The sequence below is a fragment of the Crassostrea angulata genome, chromosome 10 (assembly GCF_025612915.1).
Source record: "Crassostrea angulata isolate pt1a10 chromosome 10, ASM2561291v2, whole genome shotgun sequence".
Classification (NCBI taxonomy): Eukaryota; Metazoa; Mollusca; class Bivalvia; order Ostreida; family Ostreidae; genus Magallana; species Magallana angulata.
In genome coordinates this window covers 10,202,046-10,226,237 of record NC_069120.1, presented here as the reverse complement: position 1 = coordinate 10,226,237, position 24,192 = coordinate 10,202,046, and the positions used below count along the sequence as shown (strand labels likewise).

Here is a 24,192-nt window from a genome sequence, read left to right as displayed (position 1 = left end):
GCAAGCCCTATAATTCTTAATGTATGTACAATCTTGACAGTTCATTTGTAAAAGCTATTATGATAATTTTCTCCAAAAGGCTGTAGCCAGTTATACTGTAACACTATATATGCTGGTCAGGTACATGAATAATCTTGGTGACAGTAATGGCCTGCAAATTTGCCATGCATGTTTAAGCTTATTTGTATTGCATAATAGATAATAGATAATAATTTTTGTGAAATAACAAATTTTCAAATTTCCTAAATACTGTTTCTTTGTATCTGCATGATGTTTAATCTTACAGTTTATGGGAATAGTGAACATACTGCAGATGTTTGAGCTTGTTTTTACTCTTCAATTGTTTACATATCCGGTATCCTTATGTCACTCTTGCAAGTAACTGAAATAAATTAGATTTTCAATTAAAACTTATGACCAATTACTGATATTAGTTATGATAATTTTGCAGATCATATAGATCTATTCTGTGTAGAATGTATACATATAATAGACCATATAAATAATGCACCTTGTGTATTATTTGTTATTTATATACACATGTAATTATAAAAAATACAAATACAAATATTTTATTGGCACAAACACAATTACAATAATTGGCAAAGGCCCAATGGATATATAGGAACATCATTGTATGTTTACAATAATTGCATGTACAGTATATATATTTTTACTGATCTATATAGATCAGTTTAAGGTAGTCCTATACTCGGCACTAAATGGGCTCAATCATTAAAAGCTTAGCTTTAAATGATAGATATACATTTTAGCAATACATATATAAAAGAATATATGTATGTTTACATGCTAGTTTGTGTGCTATCACCTCTCAGACGGGTGTACCTCCTTGCGAAAATTATTGACAATTATGAAATTTGCCAGACGTCCGTTTTTCCTAAAAATAATTACCAATTTTAAAAAAATTAGAACTGAACATACAAAATAGAGTATAAATATTTATCTAAGCCATATCTCATCAATAATTTTGCGCAAATTTTTGTAAGTAAGTACGCTTTATGGACCTGATGCATCAAAATAGAAAAAAAAAAATGCAATGCTAGTATCGTGTTTGGTAATTTTTTTACTATTTTATGGACTCAAACTTAAATTCACGGTGTTTATTCTATAGATTGACATCTTAGAAATAAGATTTGGTAAAATAAATTATATGTTGACGGATTACTTTTCACGCTATAAGCTCCAAACCAAGTACACCCTGACGAAAAAATCAGTAAAGATCAGATTTTGCAACAGTTTTCTGCCTAGATCTGTCAACAATGTTAGATATCATTTAAACATTAATTAATTGACGATTGATTAAATTCAAAATAGCTTCTGTCTTTAAATTTAAACTGGTTTAAGGAAAAGAAAAATTGGGGGGGGGGGTCAAAACAAAGAAGATATAAGCATACCTGAGTTCCTGGTTAATGAGAAACTTCGTTTTTCATTTTACTTTAACAGAATCGAGTTTCTCAACATTAATCATTTCTATCTCTCTTAGAATACATATATTACTGTTCTAATTGCTTACTATTGCCATTGTTTACAACAGCGATGTAGGGCAAAATCAATACCGGGTATCAAAAACGCTTTGTAAAAGTCGAACCAATATTGTAAAATCCGTATTATGACGTAGTGCGATACTCGGACGACTTTAACATTTCCTTAGCCTAATTGACATCTGTGTTCAAAGCAGTCATTAATGAATTTAACAGTAATTTTTAAAATAGTATGTTTTTCACTATTTAAACATCCATGTAAAATGTATCTTTCTTTGTCCAAGTTATTGGCAATATTTATTTCACTTAGCTTATAAAAATTACTAAAATAGCTGTTCCTTAGATGAGAATAGGCTTTACATTGAAAAAGAAAATGAGTTTTATCTTCAATTGCACCAGTTTTACAAGCATTACAATATCTTTCATTCCTAAATGTGACATTATATCTACCACTTTCTATTGCAAGTTTATGTGCACTTAATCTTATTCTACTAATAGAGGATCTCTCAGATCTTTTCCTGAGTATATCAGCATAAGGACTTCTTTTTCTCATATATAATTTTTGAAAAAATGAAAGTTTTTCTGAACTAAAATTTTTGATGATTGCTCTTGGATACATTGGTCAATGATTCTTTGCTTTATGTTTGGTAAAAAAGTATTGAATTGTGCTTTTATAATACTAATGTTTGAGAATCCCAAATTATCTAGGATGCCATAAATTTTCTTATATGTCATAGAGAGCAGAACGGATAAGATGCCACTGCATGTGGTTGAATGTTTTATTACATACTAATTAATTAAGATGGGTTTGTATATGATTTGAGATGTAGGAGCATCTTCAGATATTTTTTTCATTGATTGCATGTTCATAGTTCAAATACATAAAAAAAAGATGTTTACTGAATTGAAAATGCACACAAATATTAAATTTAATCACATTTTTTAACCATATAAATTTACACACACAAAAACGGCTTCCTCAGGAACACTGAATTTCATTTTTAGAATGTTAAATCAACGCTTTGTATTAAAAACAAATTTACTAATGAATAAAATTTGGGTCATGGTTTTTTAAAAAAAAAAGAAGAAGGGTTGTTTGCAAAACCAGCTGAATCTAGATACAAGTAGCTTCGTTTGGACAAGAATCTATGGTTTTCTTCTTTGTGAAAATGTTCAAGGTATAATCTTATATTCTTATCTGTGTTTTATATATACACAAAACTTATTGACATCTTGTAACCACGAGTTACGTAATTACATCTAATACTAACCCAACACGTGATAATGTTTACAAACAAAATTTTACTTTCTGTGCGTCTGCGCACTTGCATGATAACATGTAAAAATAATACCTAAGTGATTTAGCACCTGAGTAGAGCCAAGAGAAATACGTTTTTTATGGTGTTTTCATCATTAAAACTGATTTAACATATGTTAAATATATAAGATTTAAGCAAATAAAGGATTTCATATATTCGATTTACTATGCAAAGGCCAAATTATTGTTTATGATCGCAGCGGTATCTTTTCACTGCGAAGAACGAACTGATTGGGAACCGGAGGTGTGTCCTTCATTTACACCAGATTTATCCAGTTTTTTGAATTACGAAGTATACAATAGAAGGCCTCTAACAACAAAGTTCATTAAACGTCAGAACGCAGAGTTGAGAAGACAACAGCAGCAGCAAGCGGGCATATTGTTTAATGGCTGTTTTTCTACGCCAGAGTGTTCGTTTGGGAAACCAAGTCAAAAGTAGTAAGTTACTCTCCTTTCCGACTATCTCACTTCGCAATGACGCCAAAATGGTCTACTTAAGTACTTTGACTGCACGACGTCAGGCAGTATAGTTGTCTACGGTCCTTAGAACGAAGGTAATCAGACCTTACTATGAATCATGAGCTTCAAACCTATATTTATTGAAATTCTGTGTATCAACTGAAGTCTCATGTAAGATCACTATAGATGTACAAGGACTTTAAAACTTTGTATATTTTTTTGCGGTTTACTGCACAAAAATAAAAGTCGTGCATTTTTTCGTTCCAGCGCTTATATATGATTTAAACTGTAAATAAAATTTGCAAAATAAAAACGTGTGAGCTCTTAATTCAATGTGGCCAGAAATTAGTCCTGACTTTCACTTTCATTTGGAACCAGTAGCATTGGTTACAGTGATTGATTATGAATGATCAACAAATTTTGATGAACTTAAGACAGGTTACAATGGTTACTTGTAGCACTGGTTTCAAATTAGTTTCGGTTTAGGTTAGGGTTAGGTTTGAGGTTATGGTTAGGTTAGGAACGGATTAGGGGTAGTTTAGGGGATATAGCTATAACCATTGTAACCAAAGAAAATAAGATCCCCTGCTTAACAGAAAAAGGCTTGTCATCTGCTGCTAAACAGGAAAAGGGTTGTCACCAATGTTACCTTTTGTCACCAAGAGAATATAGCCATTGTAACCAAATTCAATAAAACAACCTGCTAAAAAAAGGTCTGTCACACCTGTTACCCTTTGTCATCAAGAAAATATAGCTGTAACAGGCATTACTGGATAATATAATCCATCTAGCGGAGAGATACCGGAAAGCAAAATTTGTCATATATGTTACTTTTGTCTCCAGAAAACAATGCCTTGTTACTTGTGTCATGATATCTACTAATTCCTGTTCTATGATGAGGGGAGTCGAATGAAAAATGCACGACATTTATTTTTGTGCAGTTAAAGTTCAAGTAAGAAATGACTTCTATCATGATATTATGCCTGCCTTCAAAGAGAGAGAATTTATAAATTTTTCAAAATAATTAATCACCTTTTAAAAGAAAAGGGTTGTCACCAATGTTACCTTTTGTCACCAAGAGAATATAGCCATTGTAACCAAATTCAATAAAACAACCTGCTAAAAAAAGGTCTGTCACACCTGTTACCCTTTGTCATCAAGAAAATATAGCTGTAACAGGCATTACTGGATAATATAATCCATCTAGCGGAGAGATACCGGAAAGCAATTTTGTCATATATGTTACTTTTGTCTCCAGAAAACAATGCCTTGTTACTTGTGTCATGATATCTACTAATTCCTGTTCTATGATGAGGGGAGTCGAATGAAAAATGCACGACATTTATTTTTTGTGCAGTTAAAGTTCAAGTAAGAAATGACTTCTATCATGATATTATGCCTGCCTTCAAAGAGAGAGAATTTATAAATTTTTCAAAATAATTAATCGCCTTTTAAAAGATAAGATCACATGTATAAACAGAAATTTTCTATCAAATATTGATGTAGGGACCTCTTTTGCAAACATAGGAGATGAAATAAAATTTTTAAAAAATTACATTCATTTATCTCATAATTTCTTAATTATTTGGAATTATATAAAAATCTAACCTTAACAGCTTATCTTTTATATTTACAATCCAAGTATAGTTGTTTACCAATGGATTATGAGACTGTTTGGGTACAACTTCACTTGACTATGATTCGTAAACATCTTTTTAATCTATACAAATCTACCGATATATATAAAATTGCTGGCAAGACACATTTATCTGACCAAACTTTGAGTGCTGATTGCATCATATATATCTGGTCAATTTCATTTTGATTTGGCCAAATTTTATTTTGCTTTGAAGTGCGGAAAATGACAATTTCCCCTATATTCCTTTTTTTAATATACCTGTATTTTGAGATGGGGCCCTAAAAAGAACCAGATTGTAGATTTTATTGAAACTTTGCAAATATACTAGTTAGAGATGATGTAAAATACATATGGTTAAAAAGAATTTTTGCTATTGCATTTATGCAAAATAAAAAAAATAAGCTCCCTTAAACATGGCATTGTTATCTCACCAAGATGAAGATGGGGGAGCTAAATCTGCTTACTGTATCCCATACTGTGGGCATTGGTGTTGGCAACCGGAACTGATTAAAGGTTTTGGAGCAGGTCCTGTATACAAGTTATTACTTGTCCTAACTTCACCAAACTTGCATGGATGGTGCATTTGGACATACTTAACTACTATATTATACCCCCGCAAACAAAGTTTGGGGGGTATATAGGAATCACCTTGTCCGTCCGTCCATCTGTCCGTCTGTCTGTTCAATTCGTGTCCGGTCCATATCTTTCTTATGGAGAAACATGGGAAGTTCTTACTTCACACAAAGATTGCTTATGACCTAAGGGTGTGTCATGACCTTGACCCAAGGTCATTTTAGCAAGGTCAAGGTCACTGACAGAAAAAGTGCAAAATTCGTGTCCGGTCCATATCTTTCTTAAGGAGAAACTATTGGAAGTTCTTACTTCACACAAAGATTGTTTATGACCTAAGGGTGTGTCATGACCTTGGCCCAAGGTCATTTTGGCAAGGTCAAGGTCACTGGCAGAAAAAGTGCAAAATTCATGTCCGGTCCATATCTTTTTAATGGAGAAACATTGGAAGTTCTTACTGCACACAAAGATTCCTTATGACCTAAGAGTGTGTCATGACCTTGACCCAAGGTCAATTGAGGAAGTTCAAGGTCATTGTTAAAAAAAATTTGGCCCAGTATACCAATAATTCAAAATGTTTATATATTAAATGGCTGCTTGACATGTGGAATTTTGTTTGATTCGAGTCATGTTTGTTAACATAAGGATGCAAATGTCCTCATGCACTAACAGATAACTTGAACTAAAATGGAATTTAAAGAATAGAAATTACTTATTTATAAAAAATTGACGGTGAAATAGATTCATCCAATATTTTCTATAATAGAAAAAATACATGAGTTATAATTTTTTCTTAGCGGGGGGTATCAATTGTGAGCTTGCTCACAGTACCTCTAGTTTAAGATTTAATGCTGAATCTGGACCATGAATTCAGATGCTACTTTTTGGAGCAGGTTAAAGTTTTTAGAGCAGGTGCTCTTTGATAGCCACAACTAATTTTGATAGAGCATGTACTTGAGAATCAGTGGAAGATACACTCTTGATTTCTCTAAACATAACAAGTTAAAATTAAAGGTGTTATATCAAGTTTGACCTGTTCTTTGAAAGCTGACAGTGATGAAAATGTTGGAAAATTGTTCAAGGTATTATGAGTGACTTCAATGTAAACTGTACTAAACTTTACCCATTATAAATCTAAAGATATCTGATTTTGTTTCTGTGAATTTTTCTGAGTGAAAAATGATCATTTGCAATGAAGATATCTTGGATTATTTGCCTTTCATTGATTCATTAATTTCATTAATTCTTTCACAGGTATATTTATTAATTTTTTTCCAAATGTGCTGGATAAATATCTTGGGACAGACTATAGTGTGTTGGATGGTATATGAGACATTCAGTTTCAGTGTAGTCAAACTACAGATAAGATGCACTCGTGCATGCTCAAGAAATTAGACTTTAAATAACTGTTGATTATCTCTACTAGCTGTAATGTTTTAATTAGGTAAACAGAATTTTGTTGTACATGTAATTAAGTTATAGACTGACAGTAATATATTGCAACATTAAAGAGCTAGACCTACGATATAAAGACTTATAGGACATAGTACATTGTTGTTTGATAACGGATCCTTAAGTCATTGAGCAGGTAATGACCTCCCATGACCCTCCTCTACTGTTATTTAAATCCTTCACCGAGTTCATGATACGCATACACCTAGTTGTTGGACCTAACTTTGTAATGATACTACAGATGTAAGAACGGTAGTGTTATTATGTATGTCCCTTAGGCGTTTGACTTACGCATACACCTAGTTGTTGGACCTAACTATGTAATGATACTACAGATGTAAGAACGGTAGTGTTATTATGTATGTCCCTTAGTTGTTTGACTTACGCATACACCTAGTTGTTGGACCTGACTATGTAATGTAACTATACAGATGTAAGAATTAACGGTATTGTTATTATGTACGTCCCTTAGGTGTTTGACTTGACTATGTAATGGTACTACAGATGTAAGAAAGATATTGTTATTATGTATGTCTCTTAAGTGTTTGACTTAACTATGTAAGAACGGTATTGTTAAGTCCCTTAGGTCTTTGACTTTACTATGTAATATGGTCCAACATATATATTAAAGAATGGTATACTTTTGTGTGTTTCAGGCCTACGGTTGTGTTATGCCTCCCAGCATACAGCAGCAGAGCTTTCGCAGCATGTGACAGCAGGATGTCCAGAGCCCCAGGGTCCAATCCTGAGGACCACCCTCCCTGGCCCCGAGTCCCAGAGGCTGATGAAAGAACTGGACCAAATACAGGTCATTAGAAAAAACATTCACAGTAACACACCCCCCCCCCTTCCGCTTGACAGCATCAGGACATCTAGCCATAATAGACATTAACAATGCAATGATGTAATCTGGTAAGCTTTTTCTCATCACAAACAGTTCCCACATTTTTGTTTTGCATACAGTGTGATATAGATAGATTTATTTTGGTTATAAATCTATTCATGTTCTATGCAGTTCTGTCAGTAACTTATATAGCAGGATGTACCTGGTACCGGTACATTATAATTTATTGTAATCACAAGGGTATTAATTAGTTTGAAATATTTGCTGTCTTCCTGGCTTTTTAATGATTTGGATATTTTATTTGCCAGGAAAATGTCAATTTCCTAGCTTTTTAACAATTTTGATATTTTACCTGCCAGTTTTCCTGGCAAATAAAATATCAAAATTATTAAAAGGCCAGGAATACGTCAGACATTTCGAACAAAGTGACTAAGAATGTGTGATATTGATTTAATGACAGATGCGTTTTAATATATGCACTTGTTTAAAGGAATGAGATGTACATGGCATTTACTCATGTATAAATCATTATAGTACATACTATGTTCTCTTGCATTAGTTACTATTATTAATAGTTTAATTAGGGCATAGCTCTGCGGTTGCCCTATAGTGATCAATCTGTCCATCCATCAGTCTTTCTGTCCTTCCCTCTGTCCACCCAAGATCGCTTGTCTGGATCATATCTTCTCTCCCCATGGCCCAATCTGGGTCATACTTCACCTGCAGAGTGGCTTTGGGTAAAAGGTGTCCAGTGACTGTGAACTATGTTTCTAGTCTAAGGTTAAGGTCATAGCAGAATTATCGATAAAATCTTTGTCCGGGGTGTATCTTCTTTCCCCTTGGTCCAATTTGACTAATACTTCACTCACAGAACGTATATGGTCAGAGGGGTTTCAGATCATATATAATGTCCACTAAGCCCTAATTTGGCTCATAGTTAATATCAAGAGAGCTTTTGAGTAAAGGATGTGTAGTAACCCTGAACCAATTCTCAAGGTCAACTGTGAAGGTCATAGCAGAATCATATGAAAAATCCTTGTCCATAGCATATTTTCTCTCCCATAAAAGAATGGGAAAAAAGAATCATCACCATATTACAAGGAAAACTAATTTTAGTTAAAGACAAATCAAGACAAAAGAAAGGTTGAGATTTAAAACATGTACGGGTACACTGTGTTATAACTACATAACCACATACTGGTACACATATTAATCAGTTTAGATTTCATAACTTGTAGGATGTAAACATGTACATAAATTTCAAGGCAGTTTTGTGACATTAATTCACTTAATTAACTCAAAATAAATGGTAAAATTCTTATCAATTTACATGCAAATGAAGCTTAAAATTCTATATAATGTATCACAAAAATATATTCAGTCATCAATTAGATTATTTTTGTGTAAAAGCTACAAGTTTGTTCTTAGACGACCCTCTACAAGTTTAGAGAACGTGTAGATACCTTGTCGTCACAAAAACTTACGATGTAATATGCGAAGAATTTAGCTAGGTGATTCACCTAGTTCACGTACACGTTTGAAATATTAACCTCTCTAATATGAAGGATGCATTCATGTTCATTTTTCATTTTATATAAATGCCTAATTTAAAAAGGGAAACTAAATTTTTAAGTTCTTTTTGTGAACAGGCCCCTCTATCACTAAAATTTTTAAATTACTGGACTTTCTCAAATCTTTTTTAAGAACATTGCATACCGGTAATTGTTTAGGTATAAGTACTTGGATTTGAGGCTGAAAATTAACGCAAGGTGGAATAACACATCGTCATAAAATGGCTGACCTCTGATCAAAACAACATTTTGTTTTATTAAAACGATTTTATCGACGGCAACATATAACTTACCCCATAGCCAAGTGGATAAAGTGTCGGGCTTGTGATCCGTACATACCGAGTTCGGAACCCGAAGGGGCTTTTGTTGTTACTTACTGAATTGATTTTTTTAGATATTCATTTTTATCCCCAATTTGCAAATTTTTTGCTTATTTGACATGTATAGTTTATTTATCATTATATCTTTCATAATCAAATAATTTACAGTTAATCTGAGTGACTTTTTCCAGGTTTGTTATTCCACCTTAAGGAAAGTTGTTGAAGGAGGAGCTATATTGACTAGTTTTTACAATCATGAAGTATACTGGTAATTTGATTTTAATTTCAGAATGCAGGATCTGTACAGTTTTTTGTTGACTATGCAAAAAGTCAGGGAAACTACATTACGGACGTGGATGGAAATGTGATGCTGGATATATTTACCCAGATTGCCTCCATCCCTATTGGTGGGTGTAATCCTCAATTTTTGTGTGAGCTGAAACACATGTAAAGCTGTTTTAATCGCAAGTTAATCAATTTTTTGGTTGTCCCAAAAAAGGATTAATTTTAAAAAAGCTGCAATCAAGAAAAATTATTCCAGAATTGCCTTTGAGAGTGACTTGTTTAGAGGAGAATTTTAGCAACTGCTTGAAACGGGATGGTGAATTGAATGACTCGAATGACAATTTTAATGTCTGCACATCCATAATAGATGAGGGTGGTTCATAGGGTTTGTTTGGTTTCCCTTTGAACTAACTTTGCACAAACTATGACATGTTCACAAACTACTACATGTATTGGACCTTTGATAAAAGTCATTATTATCATTTGATAACAATTACCTTTATCAGAAGTTCAGATACATGCAGGAAACAACAATGTTAAAGAGACCATGATTTCTACAATAGATGTATTCTATGAATGTCCCAATAGTTTTTTAATTACTCAGTAATGTTAAAATTTGAGTATTTCTCTTTATTTTTTTTCAGGCTACAATCATCCAAATTTACTGAAAGTCATGAGTGACCCAGAAAATCTGGTAAGAATTTTTTAATTAGAGTCAGTTGAATTGAAATTCCAAAATTTTGTATAGGTCATATAGACCGCTTGAAGGTTGGGTAATTTTCTTGTTTTGGTTTTAGTTTTTTTAGGTTTCTTAGATGTGCTTTCATCAGAAAAATCAGTCATGGTAATAGTTAATGATTTTCTGAAATGACAACTTTTGAACAAATGAAAGTACTGGTACAATATAGATGTAGACAAACTGCTTGGGGTATATGTATGCATGCTTTTTTGCCAAGGAAGGATGGTGTTTATTGCAAACCTTTATGGTTTATTTCACATATAATTGTTTTTCTCCATTTTAGAGCACTTTTATCAACAGACCAGCATTGGCGGTGTTTCCACCCAAGGACTGGGTATTGCGCCTTAAAAACGCTCTGTTGGCCGTAAGCAACTTTCACATCCTCTAAATAAGATAATGATTCAAATCAAATCATGATGGATGTGTAAAACCTATTTCTTCTCTCTCCTTAAGGTGGCACCTCCAGGTATGCATCAGGTGCAGACAATGGCTTGTGGAGCTTGCTCTATTGAACATGGACAAAAAGCCATGTTCATTACATACCAAGTAAGTTTTGGAAGAATAACAACTCAAACCATTTTAAACTCATGAAACTACAAAAACCAAAAGTGTTACTAATGTATATTCACATATGGTACCAGTAACATAAAATAATATACAATAAAAACTATAAAGCTATAACTTGTGTTACAGAGAAAGAAGAGAGGAGGCCTCCCTCCCTCCGAGGAGGAACTGACTTCCTGTCTCTACAACAAGGAGCCGGGATGTCCTGATCTGACCGTCCTGTCCTTCTCGGGGGCCTTCCATGGGAGAACAATGGGTCTGTACTAAGCTGTGGTTTCATCAGTATTTGGGGGAATTAATTTTCATGGATTTAATGCAAAGCGCAGTATCAAAGATGTACTTAATTTGTGGACAATGAATCTATCAATACAATTTGTATTATAAATCAGTTCGCCAACAAAATCCAAAAAAATTTATATTCAACAAATGTTGATGAATCCATGGTACCCGGTACATCTAAAACACCAATAATATCTGAATTGTTCCTGGTTATGCCATGTGCAGCTTTAGATACACAAAAATAATTTGTTACTTTCGATATGTATAGGTGCTCTTGGAATCACCCATTCAAAATGGATTCATAAGTTGGACTTTCCAACTCCTGACTGGCCAATGGCAACATTTCCCAAACTGAAGTACCCACTACATGAAAATGAGAGAGAAAACATGGAGATTGAGAATCGTTCCTTGGAAGAGGTAATAAACTCACACATACCACTGGGCCTGAATGCTTAAAATATGCAATTTTAGGAACTGATCTGTATTAGATTACTTCCTATTGATACAATTCCAAATGGCAAATAAAGTTGATAAAAGAAAATGTAAGATTTGGAAATACTTTTTGAGAGTTAAATTAGATTAAAAGTACACTTATTAGTCAGTAACTTTTTGTGTCAGGTACGAGACAGGATCTTTGAGTACAACAAGAGGGGGCGTCCAGTTGTCGGCTGTTGTATTGAACCCATTCAAGCTGAAGGGGGAGATAACTTTGCTAGTCCTCGATTTTTTCAGGAGCTCCAAAAGATATGCAAAGAGGTACCTAATGTTCATCTTTATGCTTTTTTCAAAAATTCTTTTAGGAGAACTGTTTTTATAAGATATGTAGATATATAAAAGGTAATGAGAATAATTATAAAACTCCCTGGTATTTTAAATTACACCAAATTCAGTCTCCGTGTGTGCAGACACAAGACTGAAGTTTTGGGTAAATAAGTCAATAGTTACATTTTAAAGTAGAATGTTTTTAGACAGAGACTTGTCGTTGCAGAATGAGGTGGTACTGCTGATTGATGAGGTCCAGACGGGGTGTGGGTCCACTGGGAAGTTCTGGGCCCACGAACATTTCAACCTTCCCGAGTCTCCGGACATTGTAGCATTCAGCAAGAAGATGTTGACCGGGGGCTTCTACTACAAAGATGAACTCAGACCTAAGGAGGTTTGTTTTATTTAATCAGACTCTGTAATCCTAGATTCATATAAGTCATGTATGAAATTAAAAGTTGCCCAAGCAAAAATTAAAATGAAATTTTAATTGGGAAAGCTTTAGGCTATAGAGAGATTGGTGGTTGTATTATTTTTTCATGATGAACATTTGTTGGCATCTAAAATCAATAGAAGTTTTCAAAAATTGAATACAATGTACCGATAGTCAGTTTTTATTACATCTATTATAAATATATGCAATTTATTTGTGATCATTAAATTTCAGGCTTTCCGTATTTTCAACACCTGGGTTGGTGATTCCTCTAAGGTGTTGCTGTTGGAGGCAGTGATTAACACAATCAAGGAGTACAAACTTCTCGAATCTGTCCAGGACACCGGGAACTACCTACAGAATGGACTCCATGAAATGGCGGTAAGTAGAGGGAGACAATTCATCATTACTGCTAAATGAATTAGAGTTTAGAATTTATAGTGGAGTAAAACAGTAAACTCTGAATTAAAATCTGCTATTATGAAACATTTTCATGAATTAACTTTTAAATACTACATGTATTTTAAATTGAATGTTGACATTTTTTCTGTAGAAAAAATTCCCGAACTCTGTGAGTAATGTTCGTGGACTTGGAACTTTCTGCTCCGTGGACTTTCCCGATGGAGCGTTCCGTGACACCGTTATCACCAAGCTCAGGAACAGAGGTAGTATAGATAGGAACACCATTCAGCCCTAAAGCTGAACACTGCTCTTAACTAGGCACCTTCACACAGATACCAGGGTTGCGTTCAAGATCGTAGCTGCTACGTAGTTGAACGGAAAGCTAGCCTAGCCACTAGGTAGATAGTCGTAGCCTAAATATTTTATGCTAAGTATCGACTTCAAGATGGCCACCTCAGTTACCACTTAGTAACAGAGGTCTGCCCCTTACATAACGGTTGTAGGGACAGCAGTGATGAAAGAGAAATATGGCAAACAGTGCCTCTTTAGGAGCGGTGTTCAGCTTTAAGTGTTAAATTTTAACAGCCAAAGCCTAATCACTTCTACACATGTAACAACTTTGATTCAGATTGAGAATGCATAATGTATAAATGCTGTTTGTAGGGGTGCATGCTGGTGCCTGCGGGGACAGGTCTATGAGGTTCAGACCCACCCTCATTTTTGAGAGGCGTCATGTGGACATCCTGATGGATACTTTTGAGAAAACCCTCAAGGAAGCCGGTCAGTGAGGGGGGAAGTCATTGCGAGGCAGCATAAGCATTAGATAGTGCTATGAACAATTCATTACAGGATAGTGAATGTAGTATTTTTTAAATCATCAATGCAGAGAATTTTTTCATTAATATTGTATGTTTTGTATAGATTTACATGGATTTGGTCTCGTGTTCTTTTAATATAACAATTTGTAGAGATTGTAGAACATATGTATTGATTGATTTTTTAACATTTTGATTGTACACATTTTGTGTTGATGCACATGTTTCTACTATGGTATATATTTTTTGAGGAGATACATAATATGTGTGACAAATGGGTTTCATTGTATATGAACCCTCTTAGTTCTGGTATATATGTATTCCTAACATTAAATTTCATGTCAAAAGTTTCCCCATTACGTGCCATCAGAACTATATTAAGAGTGATTATTTGACAACTATTAGTATCTGTTTTATAGATACAGTTGTAATCTATGTGTACAGTTTTGAATAAACTCTAAATCTTAAAACAGAAGTTCTGGTCTTTCCTATTCAAAGATGTAAGATTGTGTAGAATTTCATACTTCGTATATGGACAAGCTATTGTATGGTGTAGACAGATGCCAAGTACAGGATTTGTGATCCTCAGTGGGCATGACGACCCTTTTTTACTTCCTGAATCTTATTTAGCACAACTCCCATACATTTCACTTTTTTAATGAACACACCGAAAGTCTGTATCAGTCTACATATAAAAATGATTTTTTAAAATGACATTCCAGTAAAAATTTGGGATTTTAAAATTTTGCAAATTTTTACATCTGTATGGTCTGCAAATGGACAGATGTTGGAGAAAAAAAAGTTCAGACAGCCACATTCTTGTTGATGAATTCCATCACTTTTGTTTTGTCATTAACAATGTCAATGAAAACAATGAATTTTGCAGCTTCTGCAGTATAAAAAGTTGATATGATTGATTGAAACTGAGTGGTTTTCACACTAAAAAATTGTTTTCAATTACAAATTACAAGCATGCCTTAAAATTAAACATGCACTGACAGTATACCTTTAGCCTTCTTTAAGCTAACTGTCACATGAATGGAAACTAGGCTAGTAAATGCCCCACACAAGTGTGAAATCAGGACTGAACTGTCACTTCTTGCATGGAGCTTGTTGATGGAAGGTTTTCCTTGGATTCCTCCATGTCTAGGTTCTTGCTGCTGTTCCGCGTGCGCCTTTTTTTGCTGGGTTTCTGCGGCTCGTTCTGTGGATGGACCTGATGGTTTGCTTCCTGCGCTTTTTTGGCTGCCCTCTGTTGCCGCGTGTTTTGTGCCACTGCACTCACATGGGGATACAATTTTGTAATGTTCCCGATGGCTTTTGTTCTGCCTTCTCTGAACACCATGCGCATGTCAGTCTTTAAATATTCAGGGTTTTTAATGAATCGGAACCTCACTATGGACTTATCGCCTGTTCGTAGATGTTCTTTGGTCATGTTCATAATGGTTGCTGTCTGTCGAACACTCCCAACATGCACTGTAACACAAAGCACACAATAAATCTGAAAACTCAAAATTACTCAAGAAACTTCAAAATAAGTTTGAACATGCATCATTTAATAATTACCGTACATGTACTGGTACACTATCATGCCAGGATATTGAGCCACCACAAAATCATAAGGATTCCACAGTATCCTTTTTTTATAATAATGAAATTCCCTGTTTCATGTGAGTTCATCCAGTTATCTACGTATATCAATGACCACTCACCCATAGCTTGGTATCGCACACTTATTGTCGTCGGGTGATGTAACACAAGGATCTCCCCTTCAAACTCCCAACATGCCTTAGGTTCAAGTTTCGGAGAAACCATCACCATACCTTTTCGTATTGAAGACCGTTTTACCTACAATAAAATCAAAATCATAATTTGGAGAATTTTTTGAATTTCAAAAGAATTTAACTTTTGTTTTATTTTCATCATTCATCGCCTTTTAATTAGTGATGGGAATTGGTGAGATTTTCATAATCAATAATCGGTTTCCCGCAACTAACTAATTATGGATTATAATCGGAGATTTTTATATTTTATAGTGTAGTGCTAAATAAATGTAAATACTGTGGTTTCATCAATATTCGTTGAATACCAATTTTCGTGGATTTCGTTATTCAGTTGATCCACGAAATTAAATGTTCATTGAAGTGCAATTTCTAATAACATTTTGTATTGATAAGACCAATGGCCACGAATTTACGTATCCTTGAAACTGTGATTTTCACTTTATCCACGAAAATTGATACCCTTGAATATTAATGAAACCACAGTAAACAAGTTACAATGAACAGACTTATTACTAGGCTTTTGTAATTTGATTTACTTAGTACTTCTAGCTATAAAAAAATTATATTCAAAAGATTTTCTTTAGTAGGCAGTCCAACATTAATTTTCTTCAAACCAAAATGCGTCCAGATTTGGGAATGTGCTATATTTCCCAAGTAAGAATATGGAGCTCGTCTGACATTTCAGCCATTTTCAGACCGCCCACCATTTTAGGGTTTAGATAGTTCACGTTTAGAATATTCTGTTTATTCTGATTTTAGGGTTTAGATAGTTCGCGTCTAGAATATTCTGTTTATGATATGTGCTCATTGAAAGGGAAATAAACCTCAAACGATTAATCGTAATGAAACCTTTTATGATCGAGCGCTTAGAATGCGATAACAATCGATCGATTTTCGATTATAATCGATGATTGGAACATCACTACTTTTAATATGTAAAAATGACCACAAATTGTATCCATCAGATTCCGGCGGTATTCCTTACCTTTTTGAGTGAAAATGAGGCTGTCTGACCTCCTTTGACCTCTCTCACTGGCATACGTTTGCGGTGTATACTCTTGACAGTGATTTGCTGAAAATGTCCGAGTGCATCAGGTCCAAGTAGTAAAGTGTCATTGAGTTTAATGGTACCTTGAAGAAGAGTCCCTGATACTACTGTTCCAACACCCTGAAATTATAGACATACATTTCATATTTTCCAAAACATAAAAAATATTTTTTCAAAAATAACACCTGGTAAGTTTAAAGTAAACAGTTTACAATGCATCCTTTGAAGCTGCAATCCCATCATATTACACTATGATACTGAATAATTATAAGTATTGTGAACCAGCAATATATTTTACCCATAAAAAGAATAATGATGCTATTCCTTTACAAGATTGACAAAAGGTATCTAAATTGTGAGTATTTCTGATTTTCTTTTTGAAATCATTGCCAGTTATTTAAGAGTCTGGTAGGTTAAAAAACCACCTACCAATATCTGATTTTTCTAGCCATACACTGTTATCATGTTGACAAAAACAACAAATTAAAATTTAATAATTTAAATCCAACAGAGCTCTGCTTTTCTAGAAAATGCCATGACTATCCAGCTTTTATAAAGCAGAAATGAGTGTACAAAATGCTTCCGAACCTTACAACATCAGAACTTGCAGTATTTTTTCTTGGGCAGAAACAGCAATGAAATTCAAATTTAATTTGCATGACTTGCACTATATGAGTTTTTGTTGTTGATACATACTGGTACTGAGAATGTGTCATCTATCTGAAATTCTGCTGGCGCTGTTGTTTCTGATTTTAATCGAGTTGATAGAAGATTCAGGAACATCTTTAATAAGTCTAAGTTTTCACCACTGACATTTGAGACTTGAAATATTGGACACATCCTGCATATCAAAATAAGGTAGATATAATTGTTGTTCAGAGAAGAATGAATTCTCAATGCTTTAAAAAAACCTAGGAGGTTTTTTAATAGATTTAAAAGCAAAACATGAACAGTAAATAATAAAATGTTACCACCTACATGTATACATACTTGTCTATATACTACACGTATTAATATACTTGACCCGTGAGGTTACACACCTTTCGGATGTGAAATTAGTGGCTGAGCACACAACATCATCAGTGTTTTGTACAATTACAGGGATTTTCCTGCACCCAGGAGATTTGAGGATTCTCTGTAACATTTTGAGTGTCTCCTGCAGTACATTGGGGGGACACATGTCAATCTTTGTCACAACAACAAAGACTGGCACATTGAGGGCCAAGGCCAGGCCCAAGTGCTCCTTGGTCATTCCTATCACACCAGCATTAGCTCCTATCTACAATGCAAGAATCAGATTTCATTTAGTATCTTAACACTTGTAAATACCACAATATCTGTTTTCAGAGGGATACATTTATCATATTTTCAAAGGCAAAATTAACACGTCTTCTTTCGAAAAAACAGAACTTCCAAAGCTTAGCTCATCAATAGCGTACAATTTGATTATTGAAAACCCGAAGTGCTTACCATTAACATGGCAAAATCTGGTGCGTGCCCTGTCATGCCAAATACTGTAGTTTTTAGGTACTTTTCGTGTCCAGCTAAGTCAATAAATGTGATCACCTGTAATTAAGAAACTTAGTCTTAGGGCTGATGATTTCAAACTTCACACAGTATTTCAATACACATTCTTCAGAAGTCATATAACTTAGCAACATTCAAATATCAAATGAGTTTGTTATATTACCAGTATCTATTCATCAAAAAGCTAGCACATATATGACTCCAAAACCTTACATAGATTTATTTATACCTTTGAGGACTTTTCACATATTTTAATCCAGTCCAGGTTTCCATGGTCCGGTTTGTTAACAACATTTCCTGAGGCATCAAATCCCAGGATATCATTGCCCACACTACTGGTCCGCCCTGACTCCATCTCGTGTTTGTGTCGGAACAACCTCTGTCTAGCCATGCCACGCCCATTGTCAAGGTCACCGTGAGTCAATACCCCTAGTAATGTACTCTTTCCTGCATCTACATTGCCCACAACTGCCACTCTGAAAGCACACAATCCTATTCATCAGTAAATGTTTACAGTCTACCTAAACTGACTTGTAAATGTAAATTCTGTAAACCAACTTCAAAAAAAAATTGCAAGGTTATAATATTACTATCTCAAAACTGTATCTGTGTAGATTATCTACATGGACTTGGTTACAACAACTAATAGCTACCACAAACAAGATAATCGCTAGTGAAATAATGGTGAAGTAAAGGCAGTGCAAGTATTAAAAGTTTTTTTTACAGTACATACATCACAAAAGTTCCCATCTTGACAGAAAATCTTCTTTCTTTAAGATTAAGTATTCATGATAATTTGAATTCATTGTCTTCACATAATGTGTTAACAGAGAGAAAGAGCAAGGCTGAAAAGGTAAACAACTCTACCTCACTTCCATAAAGTCATCAAATTCCAGCGATCGTCTCAGCAAGAACTCGGTCACCAAACCCTCTCCTTCTTTTCTCTCACGCAGCTGGGCCATTTCTAGACCCAAGGAATCTGCTATGCTTTTCAAGGTAGCTATTGATGCCTGCATATCTTCCTGTGATAGACCTGGAGCATCGCCCTCTAGGGAAAATATTAATTCCAGTTTATGCCATCTACATACAACATTTTAAAGGGGCATGGTCACGATTTTGGTCAAATTCTATTTTGATGTTTTTATTATTTACAATGCTTAAGAAATGTAGTTCTAATGATCAAATAAAATTTGAGAGTCATTCGTAGAGTTATAAGCAGGATACAGGGCTCACAATTCTTTGTCATGTAAACAAGGCTCGTGCCCTGTTTTTGTTTACATAGGTTCAATATACCAGTCAATAATCTTTTCCCAGCTATCTTATCTATCTTTTGTCTATATTTTTATTTATTTTAAGCATAGATAAACAGTTCCTAACATTTAAAACATTAGTTTTAGGTTTCAGACTGAATTTTTTACTTCAACGTTCTAAATGTAAACAAACGCATTATTTATATAGCGAAGAATTTCAAGCTCTGTAACTCATTTAAAAACTCAACAAATGACAATTAAATTTCGGTTGCTTATTAAAAATGCTTTTCTGAAGCAATGTAGATATCAATCAGAAAAATAACTTTTGACCAAAATCGTGACAATGCCCCTTTAACATAAATGGCTGGGTTAACAATCTTCATGAAATTGTTTTACATGTTTGAATATGGAATTAAAAATTGTGCAATAACTCTTGTTGCATCTTACCGGCATTCATAATTATTTTTAGCATTTTCATTTGTGACAACATAAACTTTCCCAAACACTTTTCATGTGTGACTGCAATAAAAATTTCTTAATAAGAATACTGTTTAATGTGATTTGCATGCAGACTAGTAGAAAATTTGAAAAGTAATTTTACCTCCAGTTCCAACTTCATAAATTGTTTCCCCTTGACCTTCATCAAGTCTTTCTTTGATCATATCCACAATTATGTCGTATTCCTCATTATTTGGACTAATTAAATGTCCCTAAAGACGAGAAAAAATTAGTTTTTATGACATTTTAAAACTGCAAAATATGTGTTCATTCCACCTTTTTGTTAAATCCAGATACCGGGGTATATTAAGTTTTGGTTTTCCTAACAGAACAAAGGACTATATTTGGTATGGTCAAATATCTGCACCCAAATTTAATCAATTTATAAATAGTATCATATAAATATCAAATCTTCATAAATCATTGTACAGAGGATGCATATCACTTCAATCTTGATTTTAGTCACCAATGCTTATCCGCTGTTTATCTATGACTTCAGTAACCAAATTCCCACAATTTTGCAAACAAATGAAAATATTCTCATTTTTCTTTATATTCTGCATTTGGAAGTATAGAGCGCAGGTATGCTCAAGTACTATTTTAACACATTTTTCTTCATAAAATTTTACACATTATACTAAAAATTGGTACGTGAGCAAGCCTGCCCTCTATGTTTCCCAGTCGAAAAACAATTGGAAAACACCCATACTTTAATTGCTACAAAACATCAATTTATCAAAATAAGACAATCTTCATGACATCATTTTTACATTATGACATCACTGTGGTGATAACCTTTTACATACTTATATTCAATATGATTTCAAATATCTTCCACCTTATTTTTAAAGCTTTTTATAAAACTTTAATATTGGGGGCGAAAAATGCATAATAGTACCGCACATAGTCCTTTCACCTTTGTCAGTTAAAAGCTTCATGCTCAGATACTTTTACATAGTAATTGAAGCATCTGGTTGACAAAGAGCAAAATGGAATGTAAACTTAGAAGTAATGCACAATGACATGCAAACTTTGGTCTAACCTGTAAACAGATCTCACCTTGCTAACAACTGAGGACATAGCGACATCTTCCTCTTCCTCCGGGGAAAATAGATTCTCCCCATTCTCCATTTCGAGAGTTGCTGCCATTATAAGATCTTTGTTCCTTGACTTCTAACTTTTGTAAACCTGTGAACCAACAAAAGATCGTTGAAGAAATGATTTTCACCCAAAAATTTAGTGTCACAGTTTGTTATTGTCTACTCATTGTTCTCCAACGTCTCATCCCCAATATGAATATTAACCCACATTCAATCAAATGCACAAAAACTTCATAATTTGATTGTTCATATTCTTTCTTATTTCATGCAAATTAGTCATTAACATTATCTAAAATGACGCAAAAGATTATTGTTAAATTGACCCAAAGCCTAATTGCCCTACGCTAGCACCTTAAAAAGTTTTTGTGCCTAAATCAATTTACATGACTATCCAAATGAGATTTGAAAGCAATCGAAATATTCCAAATTTTAAAATCTTTAGTGATATATAATATTTGCAAGAGTGTTTACTATGGCTTGACACAGAATAAGCAGTTTGTTTTAGGAAATTCTATACTACTGTGTATTGCATTGCTCCTTGGGTGCCATATGGTTCATTTTATAGCATATATTACAAGGCAGGATTATTTAATCTGCAGCAAGTATCATGTCTGCTCTGGAGCATGCAACACACCTTGTCTTTAGTAATTATGAAAATAAATAAGATTTTGCCATCTCTATTTCCTATCGATGCAAACACAATATAATATTACGCAATAGACAGATCTATACAATAAATACCGTTTTGCAAACTTGGAATGCAAATTATGCAACTTTTACTCCTCCGATCAAAAGTCCAGGCGAATATCTCACAAAAACTTTTTTTTATATATATAAAACCCAAACTATATTCTCATTTGTTGAAGTAATTGTTAGTGTAACACCAATGTAAAGTTTTCTCATACAGCAAAATGAAAATCTTATTCGCCTCCGATTTCTTCAACAGCATTTTCAACTAAGCAAACTCATACATCGTACCTCTATAATGTACCCTATGTATTCAAATCAATGATGCAATGAATGTGAAATTCTGGAAATCTGGCTATATTCCAAACAATATTTTGTTTTACTTCTTTTAAGTCGTTGCACCACCATGTCATCAGGACTAATACTTTCCAAACAGAAAACGTCATTGAAATTCCGGGGAAGGCACAGGGTAAAACCAGACTTTCACAAGACTTACTATCTTCTCTTTGAATTCGGTATTGTTTTAAACATTCAGATAAAAAGCTCTATCTAATGTTCGTTCTTTATTTCGTTGTGTTTTTGTTTTACGTAAACGAATATAAAAAAGCGCTGCTTAGTTTTGGAGTTTAACCTTTAAAAAAAAAAATGAGGCCCATAGGTAATGTTGCTCACCTGAATAAGCAGAGAATTAGCAAAACACTGTAACCAAAGTAGTTAATTTTCCATATTTACTATACTGCAGTAGTGTCATTTACGGAGGAAAAGCAATGTTATTGTTCTACTCTTCCTTGATATACAGCACGACTGTTTTTACTATTTTTAGCAATACATGTATTTGAATTATCGATCATTGTAGACTGGATAGCCTGCCCTTGATTACAATCATTGTGACTATCAGATGAGATCTAACACTGTTGACACCAGATAGCTCAGTGGGCACAGCACCTGACTAGTGATTCAGGGGGACCCTGGTTAATGAGTCAGTTATGGTTAACAGACGATAAACCTAGTTTATCAACTGTGAAACTATTTTAATTAGCTCATATTTGTGAATTTGGGGTGCCATTATATAAATGGTGCCTGTTTGGGAGGGTAACTGTTGAAATTGACACACCGAGAAAACCATTGTCAACCGACGCCAAGTGGAGGTTGACAATGGTTTTCGAGGGGTGTCAATTTCAACAGTTACCCTCCAAATTAAACAGGCATTATTTATTTTATTATACTGAATGTCTTAATTTAATTTTTTTTACTGCTTTTATATAGAAATGAAGTGAATTCTACCGTGAACCGTACGCGCATAATTTAGGCGCATGTAACAATTCGTTGTATTACCCGTTGCCAAGTGTGTTGCGAACGCCGAGGGTAATAGAACGGATTACCAACTGCGTCTTAACCAATCAGATTTCAGTATTTAACATGAAAGTATAATTATTTATAATATATAAATAGTGCCTGTTTGGGAGGGTAACAGTTGAAATTGACACCCCAAGAAAACCATTGTCAACTGACGCGAAGCGGACGTTGACAATGGTTTTCGAGGGGTGTCAGTTTCAACTGTTACCTTCCCAAATAGGCACTATTTATTTTATTATACTGAATGTCTTAATTTTAGTGAAAATTTGACTGCTTTTATTTAAAGCAACATGAGCTGTATTTTTAAGAATATCATTTTGCTGCAAAAACCTGCTAGTATGTTATGTCTGCATATATGATTATAATTTTTATGATAAATAAGATTTGAAAAAATCATTAATTTTAGTACAAGGAAAGATTTCTCTTTTAAGGAATACATGTATATAGCAAATCAATTTTTGTACAGGACGACAATAACTCAATTTTGCTCCAGCTAAGGCTTCTTAACGGCCTTTTCCACACAAATATGGCTAAAAGAAATTTTAAAAAACATGATATTTTTTGTCATTTTAGTAGAATATAACATTTTCGTAAAAAAAAAAATCAACGTGAAATGTGCAGCTCATATTGCTTTAAACAATAAGATGCTTTCTTTGGCGATTCATCGCAATATGAAGGTAGTCTTTTAGTGGCTGTTTCTATAGAGCTATGAATTAACTACAAGTTTCCGTAAGAGATAGAAGAAATAATACTTGGTAGATGTTAATATATAGAAATGATGTGAATTCTACAGCGAACCGTACGTGCATAATTTACGCACATGTAACAATTCGCTGTGTTACCTGTTGCCAAATGTGTTGCTAACACTGAGGGTAATAGAACAGATTATAAACTGCGTCTAAACAAATCAGATTTAAGTTTTTAACATGAAAGTAAAATAATATTTAATATAAACTTATGAACATATGGTGCATGTACCAGGTACATT

General features: G+C 33.9%; 2 protein-coding genes across 3 annotated transcripts; one reads left to right on the top strand and one right to left on the bottom strand.

Moving 5' to 3' along the window:
- The first annotated feature begins 3,089 nt into the window (after positions 1-3,089).
- Positions 3,090-14,429, top strand: LOC128165798 (4-aminobutyrate aminotransferase, mitochondrial-like). The gene is made up of 13 exons (XM_052830632.1): positions 3,090-3,258; positions 7,597-7,748; positions 9,965-10,082; positions 10,605-10,654; positions 10,983-11,063; positions 11,153-11,245; positions 11,393-11,519; positions 11,811-11,959; positions 12,161-12,298; positions 12,531-12,698; positions 12,972-13,118; positions 13,291-13,402; positions 13,803-14,429. The coding sequence occupies exons 1-13, from the start codon at positions 3,207-3,209 to the stop codon at positions 13,925-13,927; spliced, it is 1,512 nt and encodes a 503-aa protein (XP_052686592.1). The 5' UTR covers positions 3,090-3,206; the 3' UTR covers positions 13,928-14,429.
- Positions 14,430-14,595: 166 nt separating this feature from the next.
- Positions 14,596-22,295, bottom strand: LOC128165797 (GTP-binding protein 1-like). 2 transcript variants are annotated; one of them, XM_052830630.1, is made up of 11 exons: positions 22,140-22,295; positions 21,121-21,249; positions 20,165-20,273; positions 19,181-19,361; positions 18,543-18,789; positions 18,257-18,352; positions 17,827-18,065; positions 17,483-17,627; positions 16,724-16,906; positions 15,667-15,802; positions 14,596-15,430 (listed from the first exon to the last, which is right to left on the bottom strand). In XM_052830630.1, the coding sequence occupies exons 2-11, from the start codon at positions 21,208-21,210 to the stop codon at positions 15,033-15,035; spliced, it is 1,824 nt and encodes a 607-aa protein (XP_052686590.1). In that variant the 5' UTR covers positions 21,211-21,249; positions 22,140-22,295; the 3' UTR covers positions 14,596-15,032. The 2 variants fall into 2 exon arrangements, with proteins under 2 accessions (XP_052686590.1, XP_052686591.1); XM_052830631.1 differs by lacking the exon at positions 22,140-22,295 and adding an exon at positions 21,903-22,116.
- Between the last annotated feature and the right edge of the window lie 1,897 nt (positions 22,296-24,192).

Excerpts from the sequence above, each read along its gene's own strand:
- LOC128165798 (XM_052830632.1), top strand. The coding sequence starts at position 3,207 with ATGGCTGTTTTTCTACGCCAGAGTGTTCGTTTGGGAAACCAAGTCAAA. Across the intron at positions 10,083-10,604 it reads GATTGCCTCCATCCCTATTG|GCTACAATCATCCAAATTTA; the intron begins GTGGGTGTAATC and ends ATTTTTTTTCAG. Across the intron at positions 13,403-13,802 it reads CACCAAGCTCAGGAACAGAG|GGGTGCATGCTGGTGCCTGC; the intron begins GTAGTATAGATA and ends TGCTGTTTGTAG.
- LOC128165797 (XM_052830630.1), bottom strand. The coding sequence starts at position 21,210 with ATGGCAGCAACTCTCGAAATGGAGAATGGGGAGAATCTATTTTCCCCG. Across the intron at positions 18,790-19,180 it reads GATGACTTTATGGAAGTGAG|AGTGGCAGTTGTGGGCAATG; the intron begins GTAGAGTTGTTT and ends GTGTGCTTTCAG. Across the intron at positions 15,803-16,723 it reads CCTCATTTTCACTCAAAAAG|GTAAAACGGTCTTCAATACG; the intron begins GTAAGGAATACC and ends ATTTTATTGTAG.